The sequence below is a fragment of the Enoplosus armatus genome, chromosome 1 (genome assembly GCF_043641665.1).
Source record: "Enoplosus armatus isolate fEnoArm2 chromosome 1, fEnoArm2.hap1, whole genome shotgun sequence".
NCBI lineage: Eukaryota > Metazoa > Chordata > Actinopteri > Centrarchiformes > Enoplosidae > Enoplosus > Enoplosus armatus.
The window spans coordinates 17,015,311-17,041,294 of NC_092180.1; the positions used below are offsets into that span (position 1 = coordinate 17,015,311).

The window sequence follows — 25,984 nt, forward strand, 5'->3', positions numbered from 1 at the left end:
ATTACAAATGTAGTAATGTAGTCCAACAGGCTTTTATAGTAAACTAAAAGCTGAGGCAGTGCCACAGTGTTGCCCCTCACTAACACATATTTACAGTACAAAAAGGGAAAATTAAACAATAAAGCAAAATGGCTGAAAGACAAACAAGCTTTATTCTCTCATCTAAATACTCAGTGGTATTCACCTCAGAGTCAACTGTGAAGGTTTAGCGCTGGAAATCTTTATGGCACATGACATATCCACAGGCAACACTGACATCTGCTGGTTCATTTTTTTTTTAACTTCACTTTGTGTCAACATTTTCTGAACATGTATGCTGCATTTTATCATATATAGCACTTACTTCAGACTTTTACATTTGCCAAACCCACTATCCCAATCCTCACTCCTGCAGCCCCCTAATTTCCATTTGACATGGATCAATTGAGTAGTGTTACACACTTATCAGCAGGACTAATTTATTTATGAACTTGTCATTTGTAATCATTGATCAGGATGTTCTCCGTTAGGGAACTAATGATATGCAGAGGCAAAAGATTCCGTAATTATTGTGTTTGGTCTAATTGAGGCTGTGTGCTTCTGCAAGAGGGTTCAGAGGGGAGCAGACTGGTGCCCCGTCTGCCACATTACCAGACACGCCAGCAGAATCCTAGTGGATTCACTAGGACTGAAATGTGTGGAAAACACTCCCACATAGTGTCATTCATTGAGACTTTGTTTCATTACAGTACTCAGTCTGTGTAAAATGGAATATTCCTACCAATACCAGTTCTGCCTCATTTGGCAAATACAGTAACTGCATAACAATTGTAATACAGTGGTATTAGATAAAGTGGACATCAGTCAAAAGTATACAAATAGCAAGTCATATAGGCAAATTTAGCTCTAATCAAGGCGAACATGTCTGCTACGCTTCATTTGGCCAACAGCATGGTACAGTATGTTAAGAGATGCCTTATCATCACCCCTCTACCCTGCTTTTATTGTGAGATAGTCAGAAATACTTGAAGGTTGTTTAAAATGTAAGCTGTATATTGTGTTGCATCCTTTTTATACTACTTTTTGGTTCAACAACATTCACTGGACCATGGCTGTCTATAATTGTCTCTATATAAGTAGAAAATGCTTCTCAACACCAGATTATGTTTTGGTGTAGTTGGCAATGTATGTGTGAGAACAAGCCAAATATTCACCAACAAGAGGATCATTGATTGTTTGATTCATTTATTTTGATTAACTCACCAACCAAATCAAACCAAGATCCATTTCAGTCCTGTCCTCTGCATTAAAGCAGCTATTCAGGCTCTTCCACTTTAAAAAAAACTGAGCTGGTAGCAAACTTACAATGGTGGGATGCCAAGCATTCTTGCATTTTTATTTTTCCACCAGCAGTGGGCAGTCTTGGATCCCCTGCCCATTCAAGAGCCTGAGATCCATCCTCAGGAAGTGATGTCATCCTAAAACATTAAAGGTCCTTGCACCACACAAACCTCTCTGACTATAAACAAATATACTGCAACAGTGCTAATAATTTTCTCCTATTAAAAAGTCTCAAAACTACATCTGTTTCAGTACCGTATGCTGTAATTGAGCTAAAATCTAAATATGATCAAGCTGTTCAGAGACAACAGTAAGTATTTATACACCAGATGGCAGCAAAAGCATTTGCTTTGATGGAGACTAGTTAGTTAGATAGTTCAGTTAGGCTTTCTTCTCTTCTTCAGCTTCTCAAAAAATTCAAACAAGGCTATCTTGTTGTCTATTATATTTTATTCACAATGATCTCATGAAACAAGGCAACATTTGGGTAGGATAATCCTAAGGTATACAAACCAGCCAGATCCGAAGGTGCAGAAGAGTAAGTGTACCGTCAAGAATCAAAATTATTTAATTTTTGATTTTTTTTGTCAGTCATACAGAAAATGAATGAGAAACATTCTTAAAATAACTGGCACCAAGTGTTATACTGTACAGTCAATCCAGATATAGAAGAAGAAAAGGTCATCAATAGTCCAACTAAATCTACAGAAGTTTAGATACAAAATGGTCAGTAAAATGCATTGTTTTAAAGCAAACATAAGCTTTGGAATCCAACTGTATAAGGAATGCAGAGAGCAGCTTTCATAAAACAATTCACACAATGTCACTATTCATCACCATTTCAGATGAATATTGTTTAAGTAACTGGTTAAAAATATATATTAACATCAATTAACATCACCTGTGAAACACCTTTGCAGCCCATCCATCAAATCACCACATGGATTCATCTTGGGTACATTTCTGCATTAGAACTTTCACTATTCACAAAGTCACTTAATGAGTGAGAGGGGAGGGTGGAGTTTCTTACTGTATTTTTTAAATTATTGTTTTGGGCCATTAGCCTGAACTTTGATCCCCACCTGCTCCCGCCTCTCAGCCTGTCTGTCCAAGATGGGGCTGAGGCCCCTGAGTGCTGCAGCGGGCAAGCGAGAAACTCCATTCACTGTCAGCGCTCCACTGTCTATTGGGCAGATATAGTCCGCAGATTCATCAGGTTTCCTCTTTCTGAGGTGACTGAATTGGGTGAAGCCGAGCTTCTTTGGCTGAAAACACAAAAAAATTCCAACCCCATTAATAAATCATTTTTGTTTTATGCTTCAACAACCACAGAACTAATGTCTAATTTCCCCCCGGGGATCAATAAAGTATTTCTGATTCTGATTCTGACCATGTAGATTCTCAGATTGTGCTCTTACCTTTACTTTAGCAGTGGTGGTAAGGGGCACATGGCCTGTGGCATTACCATACTCTCGCTTCTCCTGCGTGGCCTGAGTCCCCACCAGGGCAGAGAAGGTAGCGGCGAGGTGGCGGCGGAGCAAAGTCTTCTGAGGAGGAATATTTAACAGCAGGGCCAAAGTCTCTGAGCTGAAGCGAGGCTCCAGGATCTATGGATGAGCATATTGACAGCAGATGGCAGCAACACATTTAGGTCTCCAGGCATGTAATGCAAGCATGTAATGCCAGTATGACTTGAAAAACTTAACCTAAAATGTACAGTACTTACAATCAGCCCACCATGAACGCCGCTGCCCCGTAGATTAGGAGCGTACTCAGCTAGATCCACAGCTCTTAGCCACTCCATCACACGATGGTTAGACCACTGCACCACCTCTGAGGGAGAGGGCTGTCTCTAAGGAAGTTTAAAATAAAAATATAAATTGGCAATATTCCCCCTTCCATCTCACTTATAACTGCTTGGCCCTTCTTCTAAATACACTCAAAGTGAGCAGAATTAAGCTTAAACAGCACTAAGACTTTGGAAGCAATTGTATAAAAGGAAAAATGCTCCGTGTTTGAAAGGATTTAACGTCTGTCTTTCTGTCGCCATCTTGTGGGCAACTGATGTGGTGACACCGTCTAAGAGAAGTATCTCAGTAAAACACTTCATATCTCAGAAAAACACTTTTCATGAAAAATGTCCTTGTATTTGAATGTCTGTAATGTGTTACGTTCTCTCAACTTTGAGTATTAATATTTCAAACTTACACACAAAATGTAGCATAACATAAAACATAAGACAACTGCTACATACAATACACCCTGGCACGATCCACAATTACCTCTTCCCCTGGCCTACGTCGAAGACAGTTGGGGTTGAACTTGTTGGCATGAAGAACATGGATGGCACATTTAATACTGAGATGATGAAGCTGGCTGGTGACCTTTAGAGTCAAGAGGTCATTCTGAGTGAACAGCAGAAGATCAGTGAACTTCATGAAAAGTGTACAAATTCATGTCATTGTTTTATTTGATTTTTTAAAATTATGTCTGAAATTTCAATAAATGTATTTGCAGGCCTCCGCCTTATTCAAAAAAAAATGTTGCAGTACATGCTAGATTAAGTCTTACCACTGTGAGGTATTGTATCATTCGGCCATCTACTCGAGCTTCATGGAATTGATCTTTATACTGAGGCAAACCAATATCATCCAACCAGCCTGAGTAGGTGAAAGTCAGACATCAATTCACTTCACTTACTAAACTGACACGTATCATCAGCTGTAAAAACACGTCCACTGTAACTGCTCAGTTAAGATACAGTTCCTGTTTTTTGAGCGCTGGCTATATTTGCATTTTTTCACACACATTTACATCTAACACATTACATTTCTTTGTTTTGTGGGATGATTCAAATGAGAACATGCAGCATGAGAAGTTCAAAATATTACATGTAGAAAGAAACTTACGGGTGACCCAGATGTAGTCCAGCTCTGACGATTTCTCTATAACTTTAGTGGTGAAGGCACTCAGAGCGAGCTGCAGCTTCTTCCTGTGCAGTGGGTTCTTCATACCCATCTCCTGGGGTCAGAAAGGACTGTTTATGCAATTTAATATAGCCTTATAAACTTTTTTTAGTTCAGGGATTTATAAATGTTTAATCACTGAGTTGTAAATTCAAGATGTTTTAGCAGTGTTTAGTTTAAATTGGTGTTAACTGTCCTGGTTTATTCTCTGACCTTCTCAAAGTCCTGAGGTGTGGCAGACAGCAGTGTCTGTCCATTTTCAACCCACTGTCTAGTGAGATTGACATACTGGCCCAGTCCATAGTCCTCTAGCCAGCCACACACCTGCTCCTTGGTCCATTGGCTGAATGGGATATTCATATCACTGAAATAAAAAAAAGTAATCGATTAATTTATTGCAAGTATTTGAAATAGCAATCTTAATACTTCAATCATACCATACATTTAAAACAGAATTTGTTATGCTAAGAAAAGCCCTATAGCCTCTTTTCATTTGAGTATTTAAGAATAGTGGGGATGAGGCAGGAGAACCACATCAGATTATTTCAAAGCAGCAAATGATAATGGCTGATTACTTGGCTGATACTAAACCCTCAAACATTTAAAATAGGAGTACTGTACTACAAGGTCTGGTAGTGGCACACTGAGCTTTACCGTGCAGAGTCATAAGATTCGGGGGTCCTGGTCAGTCTGGGTCCTGCTGTTGCCCGCAGTCCCCCTCTTCTAAACTGACCAGCATCTGGATCTGCTGCCTGAAGCCCTCCGGACTGGGTTCTTCGAAGTCTGTATGGATGAGGGAAATCTCTGGATAAACACGCTGGAAACTGCTTTCATTCTCAAAGTAAAATCATAATGCATTTGGCACAATCAGTATATACTCAACTTATTGTTGATAAATATAAATAATAAGATGTGAGATAAAGGTATTACTGTAGTCTTTTAATACTGAAAGTCAATTAATCTGTTGTTACTCAATATTTTGTGTAATTGTGTAATTTCAGAAATGTTATAGTAAGTGTTTACTTGGTAAATGTAACCACAGAAGGATAGTTTATATCCTATAGTAATATCTATGTATTTCTTTTCTCTTTACATCACATAAACATATATATGTTTTTTACACCAATAAATATATTTGATATAAATATTTTTTAGTTACATTTATTTAATGTTTGGTTGTTGTTTTTTCGGCCTACATCATTATCATCTGTGTTGATGTATTGTTGACGTATCAATGTATTTCCACACACTCACTTTCCCCAGAGTCTCTTGAAGCTCCTGTTATTCTTCATGTACTCTGGTGAGCCCACAACTCGCTGGCCCGGCTGTGCGTTAGCTCCAGAATGAACAGGGGAATTATCGCTTGAAGTGCTGTCATCAACTTTGTCCAGCTTTCCTTAAAGAGGTTGCGAAAACCACAGTCAGTGTAAAACTACTGAGTTTCAAATTGTATGAATGTACTGTAGAGGGCTACTCAGATGCAACATTTTATAGATGCATTTGGTTAGTTAAAAATGGCGGTTTCCTTGTGATAATTACAGCAGACATAGCCTCACTGTGATCTTGCCAAAAAGCATTTCCATAACAGTATTTGAAAAGCTTAGACTGTCTAATTTTTTGTTTCCTGTAGTTGAGCCATTGTTAAAGTCAAAATCTTGATGATGATGATTGAGTAGAAAGCAGGAAAAAACATTTTTTACTCTCTTTGTATACCAAACAGAACATTAACGTGTGGTGGTCTGCCTTTTCACAATGCTCCATTCACGAGAGGCAGCACAGGTTACAGACCATTGAGTCCAGCAAATAATTCAGCACTTAATGCTCCATGAAAAACAAGGGGTTTAAACAAAATTTTACAGCGTGTGATCTTTATGCTGTAGGCAGCAGTCAGTCACCACGCTACAGCAGAACGCAGCAGAGAGAAATCAGGTTGGGGCTCAAGTTAAAACTGGCCAGTGAAGCTGAGGAAGGGTGGAGCTGGGGTGAATGTGGTCAATCAGAAGCGAAAGAGAGGGTGTGTTTGGTAAGAAAGACTATCCCATGATCCATCTGCTCTGTCAGGGGCCTCTGCAATTAGCCGTGATCAAAGCAACAGTGGTCGTCTGGTCAAAGGAGAGTGGTTTGCTCCAAATATGAATACTGCCTTTGCTCATGGGAATTATCGACCTCATGACTATTCTACAGAAAAAGGAGGTCTGATCCTATATCAGAGATTATTACTGCACATTATCCATCATACCATAAATAACATCCCCTTATAGGCTGAGTTAATATATCTGGATTTACTTTGGCTGGAGTCTCCATCTTCGCTCCCATCTGGAGACCTCTGACTCTGGATTTCACTGCCACTGTCTCCGATCCCATTCTGCTCTGACAGAGAGGAATTCACAGGCAGCGTCTGACTTCTGGTGTCACCCAGACCAGTCTGGATAGACCACACACAGATATAAATAAAAAAGACGTCTGTAAACAACTGTAAATATATGCACAAAACACTATAATGTCTACACAAATGAGCAAATTCTCTTATGCATCAATTATGTAAGAAACATTACAGTAGCTTGTATATTTTGTAGGAAAACATTTTTAGTATATCATGTGTATGATGTTTAAAAAATACCTTTTGTAAAGGTCCATTTGTTAGGTCATTCATGCTACTTGATAATGTCTGTGGTTCTGTTCTGAGAAGATAAAAGCACAATCATCTCAATAAAATTCAAGAGACATTGGAGAGTCATGCATGGATGAAAAGCTCCTTCACTACCTGGAATCACTGTCCTTCTGGGCTGATGAAAGAGATGTTTGCTGGGAGGAAGAGCTGTTTGTGGAAACCTGTGATACCTTTGAAGTGTAGAGAAAGTAAACTTATTGTCAAAATCATACAAACAAAAAACTTTAACTAGCATGAGACCAGCTGAAATTGTTTGTACCCACTTCAGACTTTACATCCTCAGATTTGGCACTGGCAGAGTCAGTGTTCTTCATCAGTCCATGCTCTTCTTCCTCACTGCTGCTTGACGCAGTCCTACCATTTGACAACGAACGAACAGCAGGTGGAGCTACAGTAACAAAGAGAAAAAATATTTTTTCCTCATCTTGATCAGTGGCATACGTTCCTGTTAAGGAAGGAAGTGTGGTGGTTTTCACTATGCTCAACAAAAAAACGTTGTTGCTAACACGGTACAAATGCCGCAAGGGAAGGATGAAGGAGTGAATAAGCTGATTACCTTGCCTTGTGGTGTGAGTGACCTCTCTGAATTGCCTGCACTGATTCAGGAGCAGAGTGAGCTCTTCAATACGTCTGTCCTGAAGAAAACAGAGAAAGGCGGTTCAAGGCCAACAAAACTCAATTAAGATGTGTATCTAAGGTTAGGAAACACACATATGGAGTGCGCTCCACTCTGTTATTGACCGATATGCTACATAAACGTCTCTCTTTCACCATATGGCCTTTACATCAAAGTAGACACAGGCCTGGCTGGAAATCTCAGTTGTGGTAACCAGCTGCATGGAGTGTGTGTTTTTTGAAGTGGTGCCCATGCCTGGTTTTGCCATGGTTCTCTTAATGCAGCTTACTCCAAAATTAGGCTTGGCAGGTCCAGGCCTACTTAAGTGTGGCTTTGCCTGAAATGGCTCGCCCTAGGGTGTGTGTGTACCAGTGTGTCTGCACTCGTGTGCCACATGTAGGTCTGCGTCTGTAAGTCTTTAAAGTCCAAGATTCTCTGGGAGGGAGAATACAAAAGCCCCTCTGTACTATAAATGGTTGGGGGGCGGCGCCTCTAAAAACAGTTACCTTCTAACCTTTTAAACAGCAGTGATGATAGCACTATTTACAGGCCAGTAAGACACTTTACATTGTAGTAAACTGATGACAACACACACGCTGCTCTATACTGCATAATCACATACAGCTGCGTTGACTTACCTTTTCATCATTGGCAGCTACCAGTGATTTCATTCCACTTCTAAGCTTCTGCAGTTCCTGATCTATAAAGAGAAACAACATACTGATTATTAATCCTTATAGGCAGCTGCTCATGTCATATAGATTAGCATTTTGTATGGACATGTAGAGGCATATGGTTGTATAGAAAGAAAGGAAATGCAAAAATACATGCTAGCATGATTTATACCAGAGTGTCATCTAAACCATGTATTTTTAGATTCACCCAAGCCTTTTTTTTTATCCACCAATCATAGCTATAGCCATGTCAGCTTTTACATATTTGGGCCCACAGTCCATAGACACTTGATTTGTAACAGTTGAGGGCAAAACAGGCAGCATTGCTGTTCAGTGACTATAGTGATTATACTAAGCAAGTGCCCCAGGGGAGTGTTTATCTATGACAGACAAAATTAAAAAACAAACAAGACATTATGCTTTCAGGAATCCATGAAGATGATGAAGAAGCCGAAGGGAAAAGAGATAGCGCATCGAGTAAATTTGGAAACCAGTTGGTGATTGTCAAAGCTGCCCCTCAGAGCAGAAGGAAACAAAAGATAATAAAATAAAGAGACATGTCTGTAGAGAGGAAATAAATAAAAGATCAAAAGTAGACATGGCCCGAAAACGATTTTCATTAAGTACTCTTCAGGCTTACATTTGGTGTTTAGCCTCTTCCTGTACATCTCCTCCTCTGAGAGAGACAGAGACCCATGATGAGACAGTTTATTAAGGGCCAAGACAGACTTTTCCCACAGCTGTTACTGCAAGTTAATGAATGCGAAAAGGAGTCATTAACTGTGTCAACTATCAGGCTGGGTAACTTTGTCACTTTGTCAGAGTGAAAGGCTGTTGTTGGCAGATTGGTGGAGGGCTTAAAGCTAGTTGCTTTGCTTACCTCTGTCTGAGCTCTCGGGGGATAGAGAGGGTCTTGCCAGCAGCTGAGTGTGCAAGCTCTCGATCTCAGCGTTCCTACTGAGCAGAAGCTGCTGAAGGCTGCTGATCTCTGCCTGTGGGTGCCACACAGTGAGGAATCTTAGCAGAAAGGACACGCAGTTCTGCACAAATGTACTGTATGTGCCAACACATGTCTGTTTAATCAGGCACAGCTAAAAGCTCTTTCACGTTCACAAAAATAAGATATATACATACATCTTAATTTAAAGTGCCACTTGAAACCCAAAGTTTGTCAGATATTGATGTTTTTTTCCACCACTACATATATATATATATATATATATACCCACAACAAAAGCACAGAAATTTTTCTTTACTGAATTTTAGAGAACCAAATATTAGTCTGGAGTTTATAGTTTGTTTTGAAGTTAGTTACAGAGTATGAGAAAAAAACAGATGGCAATAAAGTTAAGTTCAGACAGATCTATTTGCCAGTGTCTTCTATCTGTATGTTGTGAAAAGGGGAAAGAAAGGGGAAGGTGGAAAATACACTTTTTGCCTCATCATTAACCAATTTTACTGTATCAAAACATTACTCCCCACTGGTTTGTATCTGCCATATCTGTAGTCAGTTATTCTAGTGTGCATTACAATTTTCCTAGTTTGATTCAAAAGATATTTGTCTAGCAATCTGCCACCAGTAACCAAAGCTCTTAACTGAGAATAACAAGGAAAATATTTCTGTGAAATATAGTATTTGTTCGTCCAGTTAATGGAGAGATGTCAATAGGATATTTGATGAACATCTAAAAACTGCAGAAGGCAGCAAACCAGGGGGACTTCCTTTGAGAACCACCAAAATGGATAATTCCAACATTTTAAACATTTCATTCCACGACCCTAATGCCAATCATGTTGTGATTGTAGGTTGACAAGGAAACACTTATAGAAGTTTAAAGAATTAAAAGTGAAGTAGCAGATGTGTCATTTAAAATCAAACTACCGTGTGAGTGGGCAGGTGGAAGAATAACAGCACAATGAAATACAATCTAATACACAGACACAGACAGCTATTGCACCAGAAGGGAAAGACAGCAAGAAAGACAGAGAGAGATGATGAAATAATGGGAGAGATTATCTAATCTCTAAGAAGTTAATGCCATGGGATCATGCCAAAGAATACAAGTAGGACATTACAAAAGGACTAAGCCATCATCAAATCTATTTCTACAGTACTTTAAAATAGAAAGAAAACATAGGTGTGTGTGCAAAACAGACATGACTCACTTAACTGGCTGGAACATCGTTTGGACAGCATTTAGGAAAGTTGAATGGACAGTTAGCAGTGGAATTTGGGCACTGATGGTGTATTGCAAAGTCTAGACACCGTGAAATTCAGAACTTTCTTTTACCTTTGTTGCTTTGAGTTTCGTCTCATACTGTAGTTTCTGATCCTCCAGATGTTCCACTTTGTCCTTGAGAATCCTGAGCTCCATAAGTAAGCCCTTAAACAGAACATGTTTAGAACATTTAGCTAGTTTAAATATTAAGGTGATATTAGTAAATCTGCACATTGTTCTTTCATAACACACAATGTTAAATTACATGAAATGTGTCAACCATTAGTTGTGTCACAGACTGATGCATAACAGATAAATACGATGACCAAGTTGCACAGTGACATTGAGCACTGCTTGTTTCAGGTGCATCTGAACCTAAGGATCACAAACACTAAAGTGAGACAACCCATGCTGCGCACAACATTAGAAGTCATGCAGGCAGGCTGTGCCTACACTTTCTCCTCCACAGTGGTACTGCTGCTCTGCATCTGAGCTACCCTCTTCCAGGCTGTGTGTGCTCCCATCAGGCCCATCTGGAGCCTCTTCTAGTTTGTGCATTGCCCCTGAGGTTCTGTCACAGGACGGCCCGGGGTCTGAGCCCTGGCCCTCAGTGGACTCAGCGGGGCACGTGCCTGGAGAGCTTCTGTCAGCCGGGATCTCCAAGGCCTTTTTCTCCTGGATCTTGCTATTGATCTCCTTCTGAAACCTACACATCTGCTCCTGCAGCTCACTAATGAAATTCACGACAGTCTGACAGATGCAGTGGGGGAGAAAGAAGTGAGAGAAATGTTTAGAAAGAGAAGAAGAAATACTGTAGAGTACATAGTATATGTCTGTGTTTGTGTGTGAATACGTTTGTTCCTCTACTTCATGTCTACTTAATCTGATATTTTAAATCATTCTACATGAATACATGAATATGATTAGCTGTATTAGAAACACAAATCCTTGGCTGGTCCCCTAATGCAAACAGACTGGGCCAGTTAGTCTCATCTGGTCTAGGTGAACACATATTGTTTTGTATATGTTCACGAACCTGAATTTACCTCTTGCTTTGCTCATAACTGTATTAACATTATGCTGTGCCATATTCCTGAATTCATGGATATCCAGTTTATCAATTGGGTAGTTTGCACTGATAAATTGCAAAAGGGGTGAGTAGGTTTGCCATCTTTGGTATGTGATCTGTGCCCATGTTCCCTCAGAAAGAGTGTAAACAGCAGCCGAGTTATGCTTGGCCTGTGGACGGAGGAAGTCTCACTTGGGGTCCGGTACAGCGGATATGACAGATGATATTGAGTGCCTCCATGGCTAAATTTAACTATGAGTTTACTGGCTCCCCAGCAAGGAGGCTTCTACGTGTGTGTGTGTGCATGTTTGTGTAGTAGAGGCAGCACGTGGGAGGCCAGTAAAGTTTTCAAAGCAGATTTTTTCCTATTCTCCTTAAGTCCAAGCAGCTGTTGTAGGGAAAGTTGGGTTTGTGCACATGATGAAAGCAGGATTAAGAAGTGCTGAAACACTGCTGTCTACTAAAACACACCTAAAGTATGCAATTTTTGTATGCTAAGAAGAGCAAATCAAATCCCAATAAACACTCAAACTTATTTAAGTAAATCTTCTTTTTTCATTTACTTTATAGATGTCAAATGTTTTTGGGAACATGCCTCCAGTTAGGAAGAGGGTCCTTTTTTCAGAATGGCCCAGTCAACCTTTACCCACCACCAAGAACAAAATTCTCTGGGCTGAAGCCTACACACACTCATATTTGGCCCGCCATCCATCATGCCAGCTCAGCTATGCCTGAACTCTTTTAACCTGAGGACAAAAGGGCTCTTTGACCAGCAGTGTTTTGACAGTAACTACATACATTACAGTATCCTGTCTGGTTGTAGTGCTGCTTTCCCTTTCTCCAATTCATATGGTCACTGAATGCCCAGGATGTCTGGTAATCGGTCTTAAGCAAATACATGATTCAGTTGAAACTGACAAAAAAAGTTTAAACCCCGCGGAGAAATTTTTCCTGTAGACTTTGCCCAGGAACAACAGAGCCAGGGTTCGGGTGAATGTTCCCCTCCATCCTTCCAGAAAGTGTTTATGGTCTTCCATAAAATCAGCAGCTGACTTCAAGGTTAGATCCATCAGAACACAAGGCAGATTTTTGTGTGTACCCTCGTCATTCCTGGCAGAGAAAGGTTAAACTTTCCAAGCACTAAAGTATAACAGACGTTCCTGAGGATTTTAGCTTAACTGATTCCTCCTTGCAAACAGTCCTCTGTGATAGGCATTCACATTTAAACATTTCCTAATCAAGAATATGACATGAGTGAAATGATTGCTAGTCCAAATTTAGGAAGCTGAGCTACTAATTAAAGAAAAGCAAGTCAATCAAGTCCAGCTGGTACTACTCAACAAAGCAACCTTGTTTTGATGGATACATATTAGGGTTAAATAAGTTCTGACAACACAACCAAACCTATATACTGTACTTCTGACCGCAAGGAATAGGCGTATTTGGCTCCATGAGAAGCCCTACCTCTGCTTTGTGCTGCCTTTCAGCCCCATGGCCGTGTTTTCCCTCCATGTCTGTGAGCTTTATTTTCAGGTAGGACACCTCCCCCATAAGACTCAGCTTTTGGTTCTCCAGTGACGTCCTATGCAGGAGCTCCTGTCATCAACAACATACAGCAAGAGCATGAAACACACAAACAGACATGCAGGAAAAGACAAAACATACATAAACACATTATCCCTTCAATGACACACAGTGTTCAATACTTACTGAACAAAGGCAACATTAAGTATGAGGCACAGCAAGTTTCCAGTTCTGTTCTGTTCTGTTCTGACAGTCCCCTCAGACAAACCCACTGGTTTCAGACGCTGTTTGAGTGGCTAAATATACACAACCCATGACCACTATTTATAATGCCTATTTCACAGCTCACTCAAAGTACACAGCAGAGGGGGAGAGAGAGAGAAAGAGAGAGAGAGAGAGAGAGAGAGAGAGAGAGAGAGAGGGGTACCAAAAGCATGCAAAACATTCATAGAAAGAACATTAAAATAACTTTGACAGGTGCATTTTCCTGTCAATATGAACTGCAGCCATTCAAACCTGGTGCTGAGGGAGACTATGGGTCTGCTATACAGTTCTGTGACTATCTGTCCTGAATGGCTGTCAGCCTTGGGAGTTAAGCCAGGCTATGCAGGCAGATGTATTACTAATTTGGTTGATGTCAAGCAGGTGCTAAATCACTTAAAGTCCAGAAATGAGCATTGGAGGGAGGCAAACAGTACATATGGAAGCATCCATTTAAAACTCTGGCTTCAGAAAATATCTGGGCTTCTTCTAGAGTGCACATGGAAAATATTAGAGCTTTGTCACCAGGAAGAGATTTACGGCTCAGGTCCAAAGCCTCATAATGACCATGTCTCCAAGAAACCAGCCCGGGCTGCCCTTTGATACACTGCACACATACAGTACTGTACGTAGAAGTAGACTCTGAGCATTTAGTTCACCGCTCATCAGATAGCTAAGAGACACATCCCTGGCACCTGTGAAATTAGTAAGCATAGGTTGAAACAGTCTACTTTGAATTGAAATTTCACAAGAGCAGCATTTTCAGAATGCATTTATTCTTTGTAATACCTGGTTCATCTTACTCCAGTGGCTGCCTGCAGCAAAGGAAGAGTAAGTGTGTTTCCCTCATGGATGCAGTGTCTTGTGGTTTCAGTAGATTAAAGTTTCATACATCCATTCCATTGAGTGTCCTTCATAGTGTTTAGCAGAGTCTCTGTTGTAGATTTGAAGTCAAAAGCAAACAACTGAAAGTTGTAGACATACGCTTCTAACTCTTGGAGGAGCACCACCCCTATTTGTTCTCCCTCCCATCTCTCCACCTTTTTCGGCTGTTCCTCCCTTACTCGTTTGTCCCTCTCTCTCTCTCTCTCTCTCTCTCTCTCTGTGTGTGTGTGTGTGTGTGTGTGTGTGTGTGTGTGTGTGTGTGAGCATGCAGGGACTCAGTCCTGGTGGTTACAGGTTGGGGGTGTGGCTAATTGTGCTATAATCACCTGCCCAGACAGACTAGTCTGCCACTGCATAAACCAGAAAAACAATCTGAGACACTGTCCTGGAATGAGTCTGAGTGTCCTAAATATTTTGGTTGTCAAGGTAATCTGCAGCCAGATACACTGAAACCATAGCAAGGAATTTCTTCCCGGGAAGCAGAACTCATCCTGAGTTGCATTCTACAGCTTATGAGAAAAGACTGGATCAGCAGAAGAGTCATATTTAAAAGATAAATGGACAGTCCGGGGTCCTGTCACATCTCTTTAAATGGAAGAACAATATTGATATAAAAGCCCTGGATGTCTCCTGGTAAAAGTCAGAGTTTCCTGATTTTGATCCAGTATCACATCAAGCACTTGGTAAGTCCAATGTAAGATGTTGTGATTCAAGGTCAGTAAAGCTGTGTACCTGCTGTAGCATCTCCTCTGTGGAGTCGAGTTTGTGCTGATGCTCCACCAGAGAACTCTCTAGATCGCTGATCTTGGCCCCCTGAGCCTCCACCTGGTCTGTCAGCACACTCACCTGTGTGTTATTGTGTGTGTGGACAGAAGGTTGGTAGAGATGAGAGTCTTATTTCTACACCAAAACTTGACAATAAAACTGTTTCGCCATCATTTAGTTTCACATTTTACCACATAATTGCAGCCTTGCCCGAGCAAAATTCTTTAGGCCTCAGATTATCTCTTTTACTGCAGAGTTTCTCACAGAGCACATTAATATTAACATTAATAAAAACAGCAATTTTCATTTAATTTCTGTGCTCATTTTTGTTGAAATTTCTACATCTGTGCCAGATCAAACAGTGCAAAGGTTTCCTTTGAGAAGAAATGAATGATCCTTTGTGCCTCTGTAGGTGCTTGCAACACTTCAGTGGCTCTAGCAACGTCAGCAGAATGCAGGTTAAATGTAAATCTACAGAGAATAACAATTAAGGCCACATAATAGCTAATCACATGCTAAAAGGCAGGTCCGACCATCCAACTGGAGCAGATTTTCCAAAGGAATGTTTTATGTGAGGCCTGAAGAAACAAACAGGGCACCTGCTCTCACACACACCTACACGCTACAGCACATGGTGGTGCTAGCCTCGACCTGTCTGAGACAAGAGTTTGTTCAGCGGTCCTGATAACTACACACACCTACACACATATATATACGCTGACAAACGCATCACACAAAACAAGACATTGTAGTGTTGTAACAGCACCAAACCCAGCTTTATAACTGTTGCTTCACCCATGCAGTAGAAAAGAAATACAGGAATTACGCAAACATTTACAACACAGTCCTCTGATCTACCTTTGCCCTTTCTCCTTCCTTTGCTCGTCTGTCTCCTCTTACACTGTTATGTGATATGGGTACTGTTAAGAATCAGTTCCCACTCCCAGTGTGGTGTCATATGTTCTCTTTTTTTTGAGCAGGCTCACTTCCAATGGAATTGATTCACCTTTATAAATGGATTTCCAGGCATGCTTTAGGCACTGCAACACATTATACAAAAAGGGACATTGTTTTGTATGTTAGGACCAGGGGTGACTAATCTCACCTGCAGAATTAGTGACTCTTTGTCTCCCTCCAGACGTGATAACCGCTCCTGGTAGGACTCACTGTTGCTGGATGAATGGAGATTTACCTTCAGAATAAAGGCCAGCTATTAAGTTCAGCAAGTACACTGTTAATACAGAACAGTTGCCCAGTGGGTCGAATTTGGTTTTCCACAACGAGGTTGCAGCCTCACACAGATGCACGTACACACACAACTTCCTATTGTGTCAGTGGCACGTGTGTGGTGAAGTCTGTAAGAGGTTTACAAGTCCTAATCCAGCATTAAAAGTTGTGTACAACATTTTATACCAGCTGATTAGTGGAAAAGAAAATGTTGGGTGAAGGCTGAGCTCAGGGCTGCCTGTGTAGTCAAGGATATTTCAGTGCAAGAGAAGTAAAGTGCAACCAAATGAGCTCAGATTTCTCAGAAATCCAGTCTTTCAACCACAATCATGGAAACATTATGTAGCCCAGTGTCCATCATCCTGAGCCAGCCAACTCAAGTGGTTTGCAATAATATTAAGCCTTTAATATAAGCTACTCTTTGCGTCAGGCTTTAAAAACACCAAATGTATATGTTTTAGCAGTATAATATTTGAATGTACAGTGTGCTTACTGTAGTGTTATTACAGATACTATTTTACTAACTTTTTGTGATTAATAGGATTTGTTTCCCACACAGTCCCTCCCCTAGTCCCCTTCATATTTGGCAATAATAGATCCTGGCTTCCTTTAAATTGTGAACAGCTCCCTTAATTATTTAACTATTTTCCAGCCAATTTTAAAGCAAAACTGGATCCAGCTCCTCCTCCCAACAAACGCACAAGTGCTTCACAACTTGGACTATAATAATGTGACTAATCTCCAGTGATGTTTATGTGTAATGAGCAGCGCTGAAACCAATCTTCAAGAGTTACTCTGAGTGACCAAAATAATAATTAAGAAATCCATATACATTGTAATTCAATCTAAAATAATAGTCCAGACTTCCTTTGTGAAACTTGGTGTTGATGCAGATTTTTGGAGGCTGAAGTTTTTGGTGTGGTTGAACTGAGGTGAAGAAGAAGAAATTGCATTGCATTACATAATACAGGGGTTTCTCATTCTCTCATCGTTCAGTGTGTTTTTATATTTTCATATCTGTAATTCTTGTATAGCACCTTGTGTATTTGACTTGAAGTATATATATATATATATATATATATATATATATACACACACATTTCTACTTACTTTATTTACAGGTAAGTAAGTAACATAATTATGAAATAGTAAATAGTAGAAATGTATATATACAACACAAGTTCTGCCCGTGTAGATCCAGTGTATCAATTAATAGCTGACATGCCCTTGATACATTATGAAACCTGAGGCTCAAAATTGCACATAATAATGATTGACAAGTACAGGCATGAAAAGGCTTCCTCTATGGATTTAACATTCAGTAAGAATTATAACCTAAAGGAGGCAGTGAAGACTAATGCTTTCTTAATGGTAGCAAGATGGTATGTGTTATCCAAAGACTCCCTATAGGTTCAAGTGACAGGAAATGAGCTCAGCTGACATGCTCACCCATTTATCTTTCACCTCAAACACTTTAACCTTATGACCCGTTTGGCAGACGTGCATTCAACAATTCACCCATGTGTAATCTCAACGGTAATCCATTCAAATATATTTTCAGCAATTATGTCAAAATATTTTTTTTCAGCTTTAATAAAAAAATCTAGTTTGGAGAGTTAATTCACACCTCCACAAGGCTCTTGTTGCTCTGTTTAGTCAAACTGGAAAAAGTTGTCTTTAGGACTATGAAAGAACCTGAATTCTTAACATCTACCCTAAAAAGTGCAGCATTTCTGTAATCAAATATTGGTAATGGGTAAAAGTTAGCTGCTTCTTTTCTTACGTTTCCTTCAGTCCACAAGGAGCTTGTGTTGTATATTCTGCAGCACACCTCTTCAACTCACAAACAAAACATCTTTTCCTCCCAAATTATCTACCATGGCAACCATAATTATGTTGTAAAAGCATGACCAAAATAAACAACCAAAATCCTTTGGGCAATTTTGGTGCAGTATGAAGGTATGAAGAGCTGACATGCAAGTGGAGAATGTCTTACCTTCCTAAGCCAGGCAAAATGTTTGTAGAAATCAATATCATACTCCATTCTGCAGGCCCATTGTACTATAGGTCTGGCTCTTAATGTTATATACTAACAGAATAAAGCCAGAGCTATAATGCATCAAGGAAGATGAACGGATACCAAAATCCACAGCAAGACAAAACAATGTCTTTTAACTACAATTGCTCCATATTGCAGTTGTAGAGAGAGCAGAGAGGACCTTGGTCCGTGTGGTTTGGAGTCTGGGCAGCCTGAGACTTTTGGAGCTGAGCTGAATAACTCAAACTATGCCAGATGGCTGTACTCCCTTTCTTTCTTCTCTTCTCTTCACTTTTTTCTACCTCTGACTTTTTTCTCGCTCCTGTTTTCTCTCTCAAGCACACTCAAACTGCCACATCTCTGCATTTCTGCTGCACCTCATGATCGCTCGTCTTTTTCTGTCCTCCCTTTCTTTCTCCTGTACCTCTCTCTGTCTGTCTGTCTGAAGTACGTCTCGGTCGAGCTAATTTTGCGGGGCTTCCTAAAGGGGCACAGGGGAGAGGAAACTTTCTGCAGCACATGCTTGTCAGATGTGGTGCAGAGCAAGAAGTCAGTAAAGTCGACGTAGAAGGGGAGGAGGAGGAGGCAGTGGAGGAGACTGAACGGGAGGGAATGTGAGTGTAAAGTTGACAATATCAGATGTAAGCAGAGGAGAAGAGGGCAAATACAGGTGTTGGCTAACCTGGACAAACAAACAATTATTGCATAAAAGGGAGGACAGGAGTAATGCAGGGGTGTAAGAATGAAGGAAATAAGGGAGACAGTGAAAAGGGGGTGCAACTGCTTGTACTTTAAACAGGAGCTCTGGATCTCATTACCAGTGCAGTTTGCAATGGATCCAGCTTCCAGCTCACTTCTTCTTAGCAGACAGGAAAAAGCCCTCCAGATGTTAATGACCAGGATCAAAGACCACCATATCATGCAACTAATAAAACCCATGGACTTTGTAGCAGTAGAATGTAGTAGACTGTAGTAGTATATGCCTTAGCACAGTTCTCTAACAGAACCTTTTCTCATGTGTTGGATATTTCCGATTGAGTTTGCATGTTGGGTGTTATATAATGCTGTCATGGTCTGTCATCCATCCCTGTCGAGGGCCTTCAGATGTGAGAGTGACATAGTACTCACCTCATCTCTCTCCAGCCATTTTAGTATAACGTGTGCTGTGTCAGTGGAGACTTGTTTCCTGAGAGAGTCCTGTTTTTCGTCACTCCCCTGGCCCTCCAGCACCGCCCTGAGGGCCTCGGTCAGCTGAAGAGCCTTGAGGGCAGGGTCCATACATAGGGGAAGGGTCAACTCTGAGGTACACTCTGAGGACTGGTAATCCTGGTCACCTAACCGCACAAGAGCACTGAACAGCCCCTCACCCATTTTGCCTAAAGGAAAAAGCAACAGAAAAGTGAATAGAAAAGTAACTGAGAAAATGACCTTACTCCAGCATCCTAGTTTCTTTGGCATCAGTACTGAGTATATTTAGACTTGACTGGCAGGCTGCAGAGTTACAAGAGTTACAAGAGTAGTTCCTTAAATGACCTATTGAGGGCACTATTGTGCTCCAATGTGGCTTACTAGATGTAAATAGCATCAAATGGCTGAGAACTGCACTGTGGGTTCTGAAATCCACAAATTAGAGGTTCAACTTGTAGGTTACTGTAATCATCATGTCTAAGTTGCAGAAAGTACTTTTCATGTCTGAAGTTGAATCAAAGGTAGAGTAATGCAGTCAGGACACGATGTGGACAAATGCAAAGTTTTGTAATGTAAATCGTATGTATTTTCAATAGACTGTGTGTGATTATTAGCTGTCACTGTGGTGTAGTTTGTCATCACCGTGTGCTAATTTGCTAATAAGCTTTGTCCTCTGACCCTGTGCAAAAACACTAACAGACTGCTGAGGTTGTGACAAACAGCACTGACTAAAATGTCTCACCTCTACTAGAAAATACAGAGGGCAAGATGCTGGAAAGTTACTTTAGTTTATGCAATTAGTGTACTGTGAGAGATGTAAACTCAAGGAGACGCAATCAAAGTACAAAAGTTTATAATTGAGTGAGTGCCTGAGTGAAGGAAAATAAAGAGAAGAAATGTTCAAAGTTCTCATTTAATCAAAAACCTGCTTACTTCTATTTCAGTCAAACAACTAAAACAAAGTGAATCTTATCTTCAACAAATGCTTTGCTAACTCTCTTCTTTTATCACTCTTGTTCGTAACTTCATCATGCATCGCAATTTAAAAATCCTTCGAATCCTTCTTTTTTTTCTGTGTACTATATATGTATGTGAAAGTCATGTGGGTCGTGCCGGTTTTATAGAGGCCTGCAATTACAAACTGGGCAGTCTATTGATAATGAAAACAGAAACTCTTACCAGCAATAATGTCATCCATTTGCTCCAAGGCAGCCTCCAACATGTGGCTGGCATTTGATGCCATGGCAACAAACTGTGTTATAAAGCAGCAGTAGTAGATCCTCATTCACTGGTATGAAGAAGACAGAGTGTTAACTGGTGGAATGAGAGAGAGTGAAAGGTCTTCAACAGAAAGACAGAGCGTCACAGACTACTCCCCTTCCTTGTCGCACTTAGATCCTTTTACAGCAAAGCTGCAACAGCTGTCCCGACATCTGAGTGACTTCCAAGTAAATAACCTCCTGAATGTGGCTTTTGGGTTTAAACTCTCCTCTCATTTTGCGGCCAAGGCCTTACCCATTGTCAGCGCTGTTATCCACATGAGGCCAAAGCTCATATTTAGAATAGTTTGTTTCTTTGTGTCTTTAACTTTTCATTGTTTGTTTGTGTATATTTTTGCTCGACACCGACTACATTCGTGAATTAATTTTGATCAGTTAGTGCAAAAAAACAAAGTGGAAGAAGTGACAATAACTATATATTTATCTCAAAAGTAGCAGTTTTTGTGGAGCCACAGAGGTCACATCAGCACATTGGACCATGATGATGATTGGCAATGATGACACACTTCTTAATGATAAGCAACGCACAGTGAAGCTAGAAAAAGCAGCAGCTGACTGAGCAGTCGCACCCATAAGAGCTTGGGGTTTTGGTAAGATTATATTTATTCATTAATATTAAAGTCAGTGTTTGGACTTGGATAACATAAATACACTCCTGACACACAGCAGTCACTTAGGATATAGTGACATTTAGTATACTGCCATGCTTTATTGCTACTCTGTTGTAACGAAACAGCAACAGCAAGATAAGCCGGTGAAACAATGAAGTGTGTTCAATCATTAATTCACAGTGATGAAAGAAAAGCTTTCCATGGGACTGAGATCACTTGTCACCTAAAGATTTACTCTACTTTAATCTGTGGAGATAAAAGCCAAACAATGTAATTTGTCATCATTATTATTAGTTCATATAAAGACAAGTTAATCTGCATTTAATTTAGCGTTTGTCCATGTTGGCTCAAATGACAGTGCACCTAAACTGGGGAAAATCCTCAGCGAGTTCAGCGAACTAAAAATGAATGTTTATGGTGGCATGATCTGATAAGACATAACATAAAGTTACATTAAGATTTAAGGCTCCTTTGTTGTAATATCTTACTAAACTTTAGAGAGAAACTTTATTTTAACTCTAAAAGTACTATTACATCATCTTTTTTCTACATATTTTACTGTGAACCCTAAAAAATTTATGAAATTGGAAAACACAAAATTAAAAAAAAAAAAGGAGAATTAGTGTACATGGTCAAAGTCAACATCAGTCACAAGGAAATGGATGCAGCTTATTAATTTGTTTGTTTTATTTTGTTTTTATTTAGAACATGAATCAGACACTTTCATTACGTAGCATCTGTTCACCCATTCACTTTTGGAGGGTAACTGCTCAACTGCCACTAAGATTATACCTGATCTATTGTAGTTTCCTGTTTAGTCTGAGTTATTTTACTTGACTGGTTTAACTTGTTAAGTACCTTCTATTTATTACCTTACCTTTCATAGTTTGTTTTACTTCATAGACTGTGCCATGTTATATACCGTATGACCAACAGGGTGCATCAGTAGTCAAGAAAAAGTGATATATCTTCATACAGAGATCTCTGACATACAGTAAGCTTACTTCTAAAAACAAAACATTACTGCGCTGTTGAAACATTTACAAATATATAGATTAAATTCATATGGAAAATATGGTTTGAGAAATGTACTGTAGTTTCCAGCATGTATCTAAATGCTAGATAGTTTGACATCATTAGGGCACATATTTCAAAATGGGGTAGAAATGCAAGAACAAAAATTAGTTGCAACTGTCTACAGCTGCTGTAGAAGATGAAGCTGCTGTTCATTACATATTTTCTCAGGATATTGAATAGTTTTATCTTAATGTCAGATATTTATTGAGAATGTGCATGTATTTAAATAAAGAGTGCCTGTTATTAACAATATACTGTGGCAGTGTATTTTTCAAATAGACTATGTAGCTATTTGTAGCATTTATTTTATAGATGTTTATTATCTATTCATCACCACACCTACAATATCAATCCATCCAGCTGTGTTTTGACGAAGCACCATATGAAAGTACATGTAGTACACTAAACTGCTGTTGTTCACACTGCAGTGCTACTTACTCTTTGAATGTCCAGAGCACATACAGGTGTTAGATGCTAGGAGGTCAGAGTCCAGAATTACGGCTGATCAAACCCTGGTCACTCTCCAGGTCAAAAGCAAGTGCCACCATCCAAATCCAGAGAGAGGACAGAGATAAAGAGAGAAAAAAAGCTAGAAATATAGGTCATTATTTGAAATCACATAGACCAGAAAACACATTTGTACCCTGCCATTGGGATTATGAGACAGATATTCCTCATGAACCTGTTCTGAATACAAAGACTTAAAAATAAATAATTTCGAAGTTTTGAAAAAGCTTCATGACCTTGCCAAATAATGAAAAGCTTAGTTTTCTATTGATGGAGGATTAAAGCATCACTTGGCGTGCTTTGAAGTAAATCTAATCCTGCCGTAACACAAGACAAAATTGTGAAAATTGTCATTTTTTACTTTTTTCATTTCCAACATTCTACATCTGTAAGAGCCACTTAAGCAAATAGTTTGTTGTTATCACATGTTATATATGTTCTAATGTTATTCAAGTTCATACAACAGTTTATGTATTTGAATAGTGTAATATAGTTGGGCTATGCTAAGGTTCTGTTTATATTTGCTATAATACAGGTACATTTTGTTATTTACAAGTGGCGATAGTGTGGAAACGTGCAGTTAGTGTCATGTAAGTAGGAATAGAACATCGTGGCGGTAATGGACCGGGCTGTGGACCAGGCTGTGGCCTTGGAACTTGTAGCATGGTGAAACAGCCTCTACAACATCTTTACATATTGTATGGCTTTAGCTATGCCTACACTATGTGTATAAGGTATGACTATATATATAATAGAAAGTATGGAATTGCCACAGTTTCTAATTTTATTCCTTAATCTATTAGTTCTTTTATGTGCCTTGTCAAATAAAGTGTAGTTATGCAACCCAGTGATTTATGCCATGCCAATGAAGCACAAAAACTGAATCTGCATTTCTGTGCTCATGTGTGCCAGAAAGAGAGACGGTGAGAGAGATACCTGAGGCAATGTGGTCAGGTGTGTTTATTCCAGTTTTTGGAAATGCACATAATATGGGATGAGTTCTGAATGTTCCAGTTCTCAACAGAACTGTGACTTGATTTCAGGCTCTATGCTTGAATTACCACAAGGTGTAATAAAGACCATTAGCTTAACTGTAAAGAGACGTTTCTCAGCGCTCTGACACGACAATATTTATAGGGAATAAAATATTATTCAAAACTAGTTGATATCAAATTCTCATTGTTTAGCCCATTATAAACTAGGTGTAATACCAGAAAATTACAGCATACCTACAGTCTTGTATGTGTACTGTGTATTGTAGACTTGACACTTGAGACACCTGAGAGACACTGACCTTGGTCGCACCAGCATGTTCTGGCTGATGTAGTTTCCACAGAGTGGAGAATCGATCGTCTTGAAGATGAGCTACCAAGCCATGGTCAGTTTAAGGATTGCTCTGAGCAGACCCTGCACCAGCTGATGGGAGCAATCATTGCACCGAGGGTGAGGGGAAATGCACAGCATGGGAGGTTACACTAGTGCTCTGTTTATATCCGTCACACTCGCACAACACCAGCATCACTGCATGACATGAAAAAATGGAAAAGACAGCTCTTCCTGAGGATGAGATGAAGACATTCTGCCTCAGTCTACCCAATCGTCCTCTTCTATCTTTTTGTTCTTTATCCTCTCTCTGTTCCCTCGTTTCTTCTTTGTCTCTCTAAGTTAATTACTTAGCAGCAATACAGTTGTGATTATGTAAAAGGATTAGGGTCAGAAACTGTGATAAAACAGTGATGCTTTTCTAATTGTAGTTTCCATGTGTTGATGGCCTGGGTACAGAAAATATATAGGGAATTTTAATGCAAGGTTCAGTCCATTATATATTTTCTTAACATTATATGCACACAAATACAAATATAGAAGTTAAACACCCATTGAAGACCCTAGAAGTAATTTAATCATCGCCTATCATTCAATGAGATTGCTCAATGGCAATGGTTTATTGACCATACACAGAGATACATGAATGAAATCATTTTCAAAGTGTGCACTTGCTTTTTTCCTAAGCTTTTGATAATAATCTGTTCTGACATAGATATTCTTTTACTGTTTTCAGATGGTGCATTACCTGGTCCACACTGTCAAGTTCATGTTTAAATTAAGTGGATCCAATAATTGATAACTCTTTCTTTGTTATACTGCACTTGATTGTGTCACAACCGGTATGGCATTTAAGAGGATTTAAGATTTGAATAGAAGTGATTTCAGGCTGCGATCTAGCGGAAGTTTTAGCACTTGATATTAGTTCGGGAACCGTCAACCACAAATGGCCTAACAGACCACATGGGCATGTAAAGCAAACCAGACACTATACAGAGTCAGCAATCCTATAGAGTGCCATATGTTGTTTGGTCAGTGCTGCAATGAAATGGCAGTGACGTAATCTTAAAAGTACAATAAAAGTAAAATATAATTCCAAGGAGCCTAAGATGTTATACTTCCTCAGTTTATTATATGTGCATGTAGGACAATGGAATACATAGCCTAGGGGGGGCACAAATTTGGAGCGGACCCCCCATCTTCTGCATAACATTTACAGCCTAGAGAAGATATGTTTCTGTGATTTACTCAGTAAGTCTTAAGCCAGCTGCATAAATAAAGAATGTTATATGAGATATGGATTCTATGATGTATACCAAATCAGCCAGTTTAAATATTGTATGTCTCCACAGCCTCCATCTCACAAAAGTAACTAGACACGAGCATAATTAGACCAGCATACCACAACACAGCACTGAAATGCTAAACACTGTGAGTGTGGATAACAAGACACTCAACACCTCATCAAAATGTAGGAGAGTAAGCAGAAGTAGCATGCAACCCAAATTGCAATATACTGTCGCCTCTATTACAGATGTAATTTGCAGTTAATAGTTAATCACATCATTGAAGAAAGTTGACCTTGAACCTTTGCTCTCCCAATCACATTTTGATTTCTTACGTATGTGTGTGCAAAACATCTTCTTCATCTATTTAACAGGTTTTGAAAAAGGCTGATAGTTGAAACATTAGCTTTCTTCTTTGAATTCTGCATCATTTAATCAGGAAGGCAATTAAATTCCATAATATCTTTGTTTTTCTTC

The 25,984-nt window shown here is 39.6% G+C and overlaps 1 protein-coding gene across 1 annotated transcript; it reads right to left on the minus strand.

Moving 5' to 3' along the window:
- Positions 1-1,752: 1,752 nt before the first annotated feature.
- On the minus strand, positions 1,753-20,666 carry ppfibp2a (PPFIA binding protein 2a). The gene is made up of 24 exons (XM_070917648.1): positions 20,603-20,666; positions 19,364-19,611; positions 16,076-16,162; positions 14,938-15,051; positions 13,000-13,131; positions 10,920-11,216; positions 10,539-10,631; positions 9,128-9,239; positions 8,888-8,923; positions 8,212-8,273; positions 7,514-7,592; positions 7,221-7,345; positions 7,051-7,127; positions 6,907-6,967; positions 6,573-6,711; positions 5,541-5,682; positions 4,941-5,069; positions 4,500-4,650; positions 4,230-4,341; positions 3,892-3,980; positions 3,603-3,725; positions 3,047-3,172; positions 2,739-2,927; positions 1,753-2,585 (listed from the first exon to the last, which is right to left on the minus strand). The coding sequence occupies exons 1-24, from the start codon at positions 20,664-20,666 to the stop codon at positions 2,364-2,366; spliced, it is 3,009 nt and encodes a 1,002-aa protein (XP_070773749.1). The 3' UTR covers positions 1,753-2,363.
- Positions 20,667-25,984: the final 5,318 nt, after the last annotated feature.

Excerpts from the sequence above, each read along its gene's own strand:
- ppfibp2a (XM_070917648.1), bottom strand. The coding sequence starts at position 20,666 with ATGGCATCAAATGCCAGCCACATGTTGGAGGCTGCCTTGGAGCAAATG. Across the intron at positions 19,612-20,602 it reads AATGGATGACATTATTGCTG|GCAAAATGGGTGAGGGGCTG; the intron begins GTAAGAGTTTCT and ends TTTTTCCTTTAG. Across the intron at positions 8,924-9,127 it reads CCCCGAGAGCTCAGACAGAG|AGGAGGAGATGTACAGGAAG; the intron begins GTAAGCAAAGCA and ends TGTCTCTCTCAG.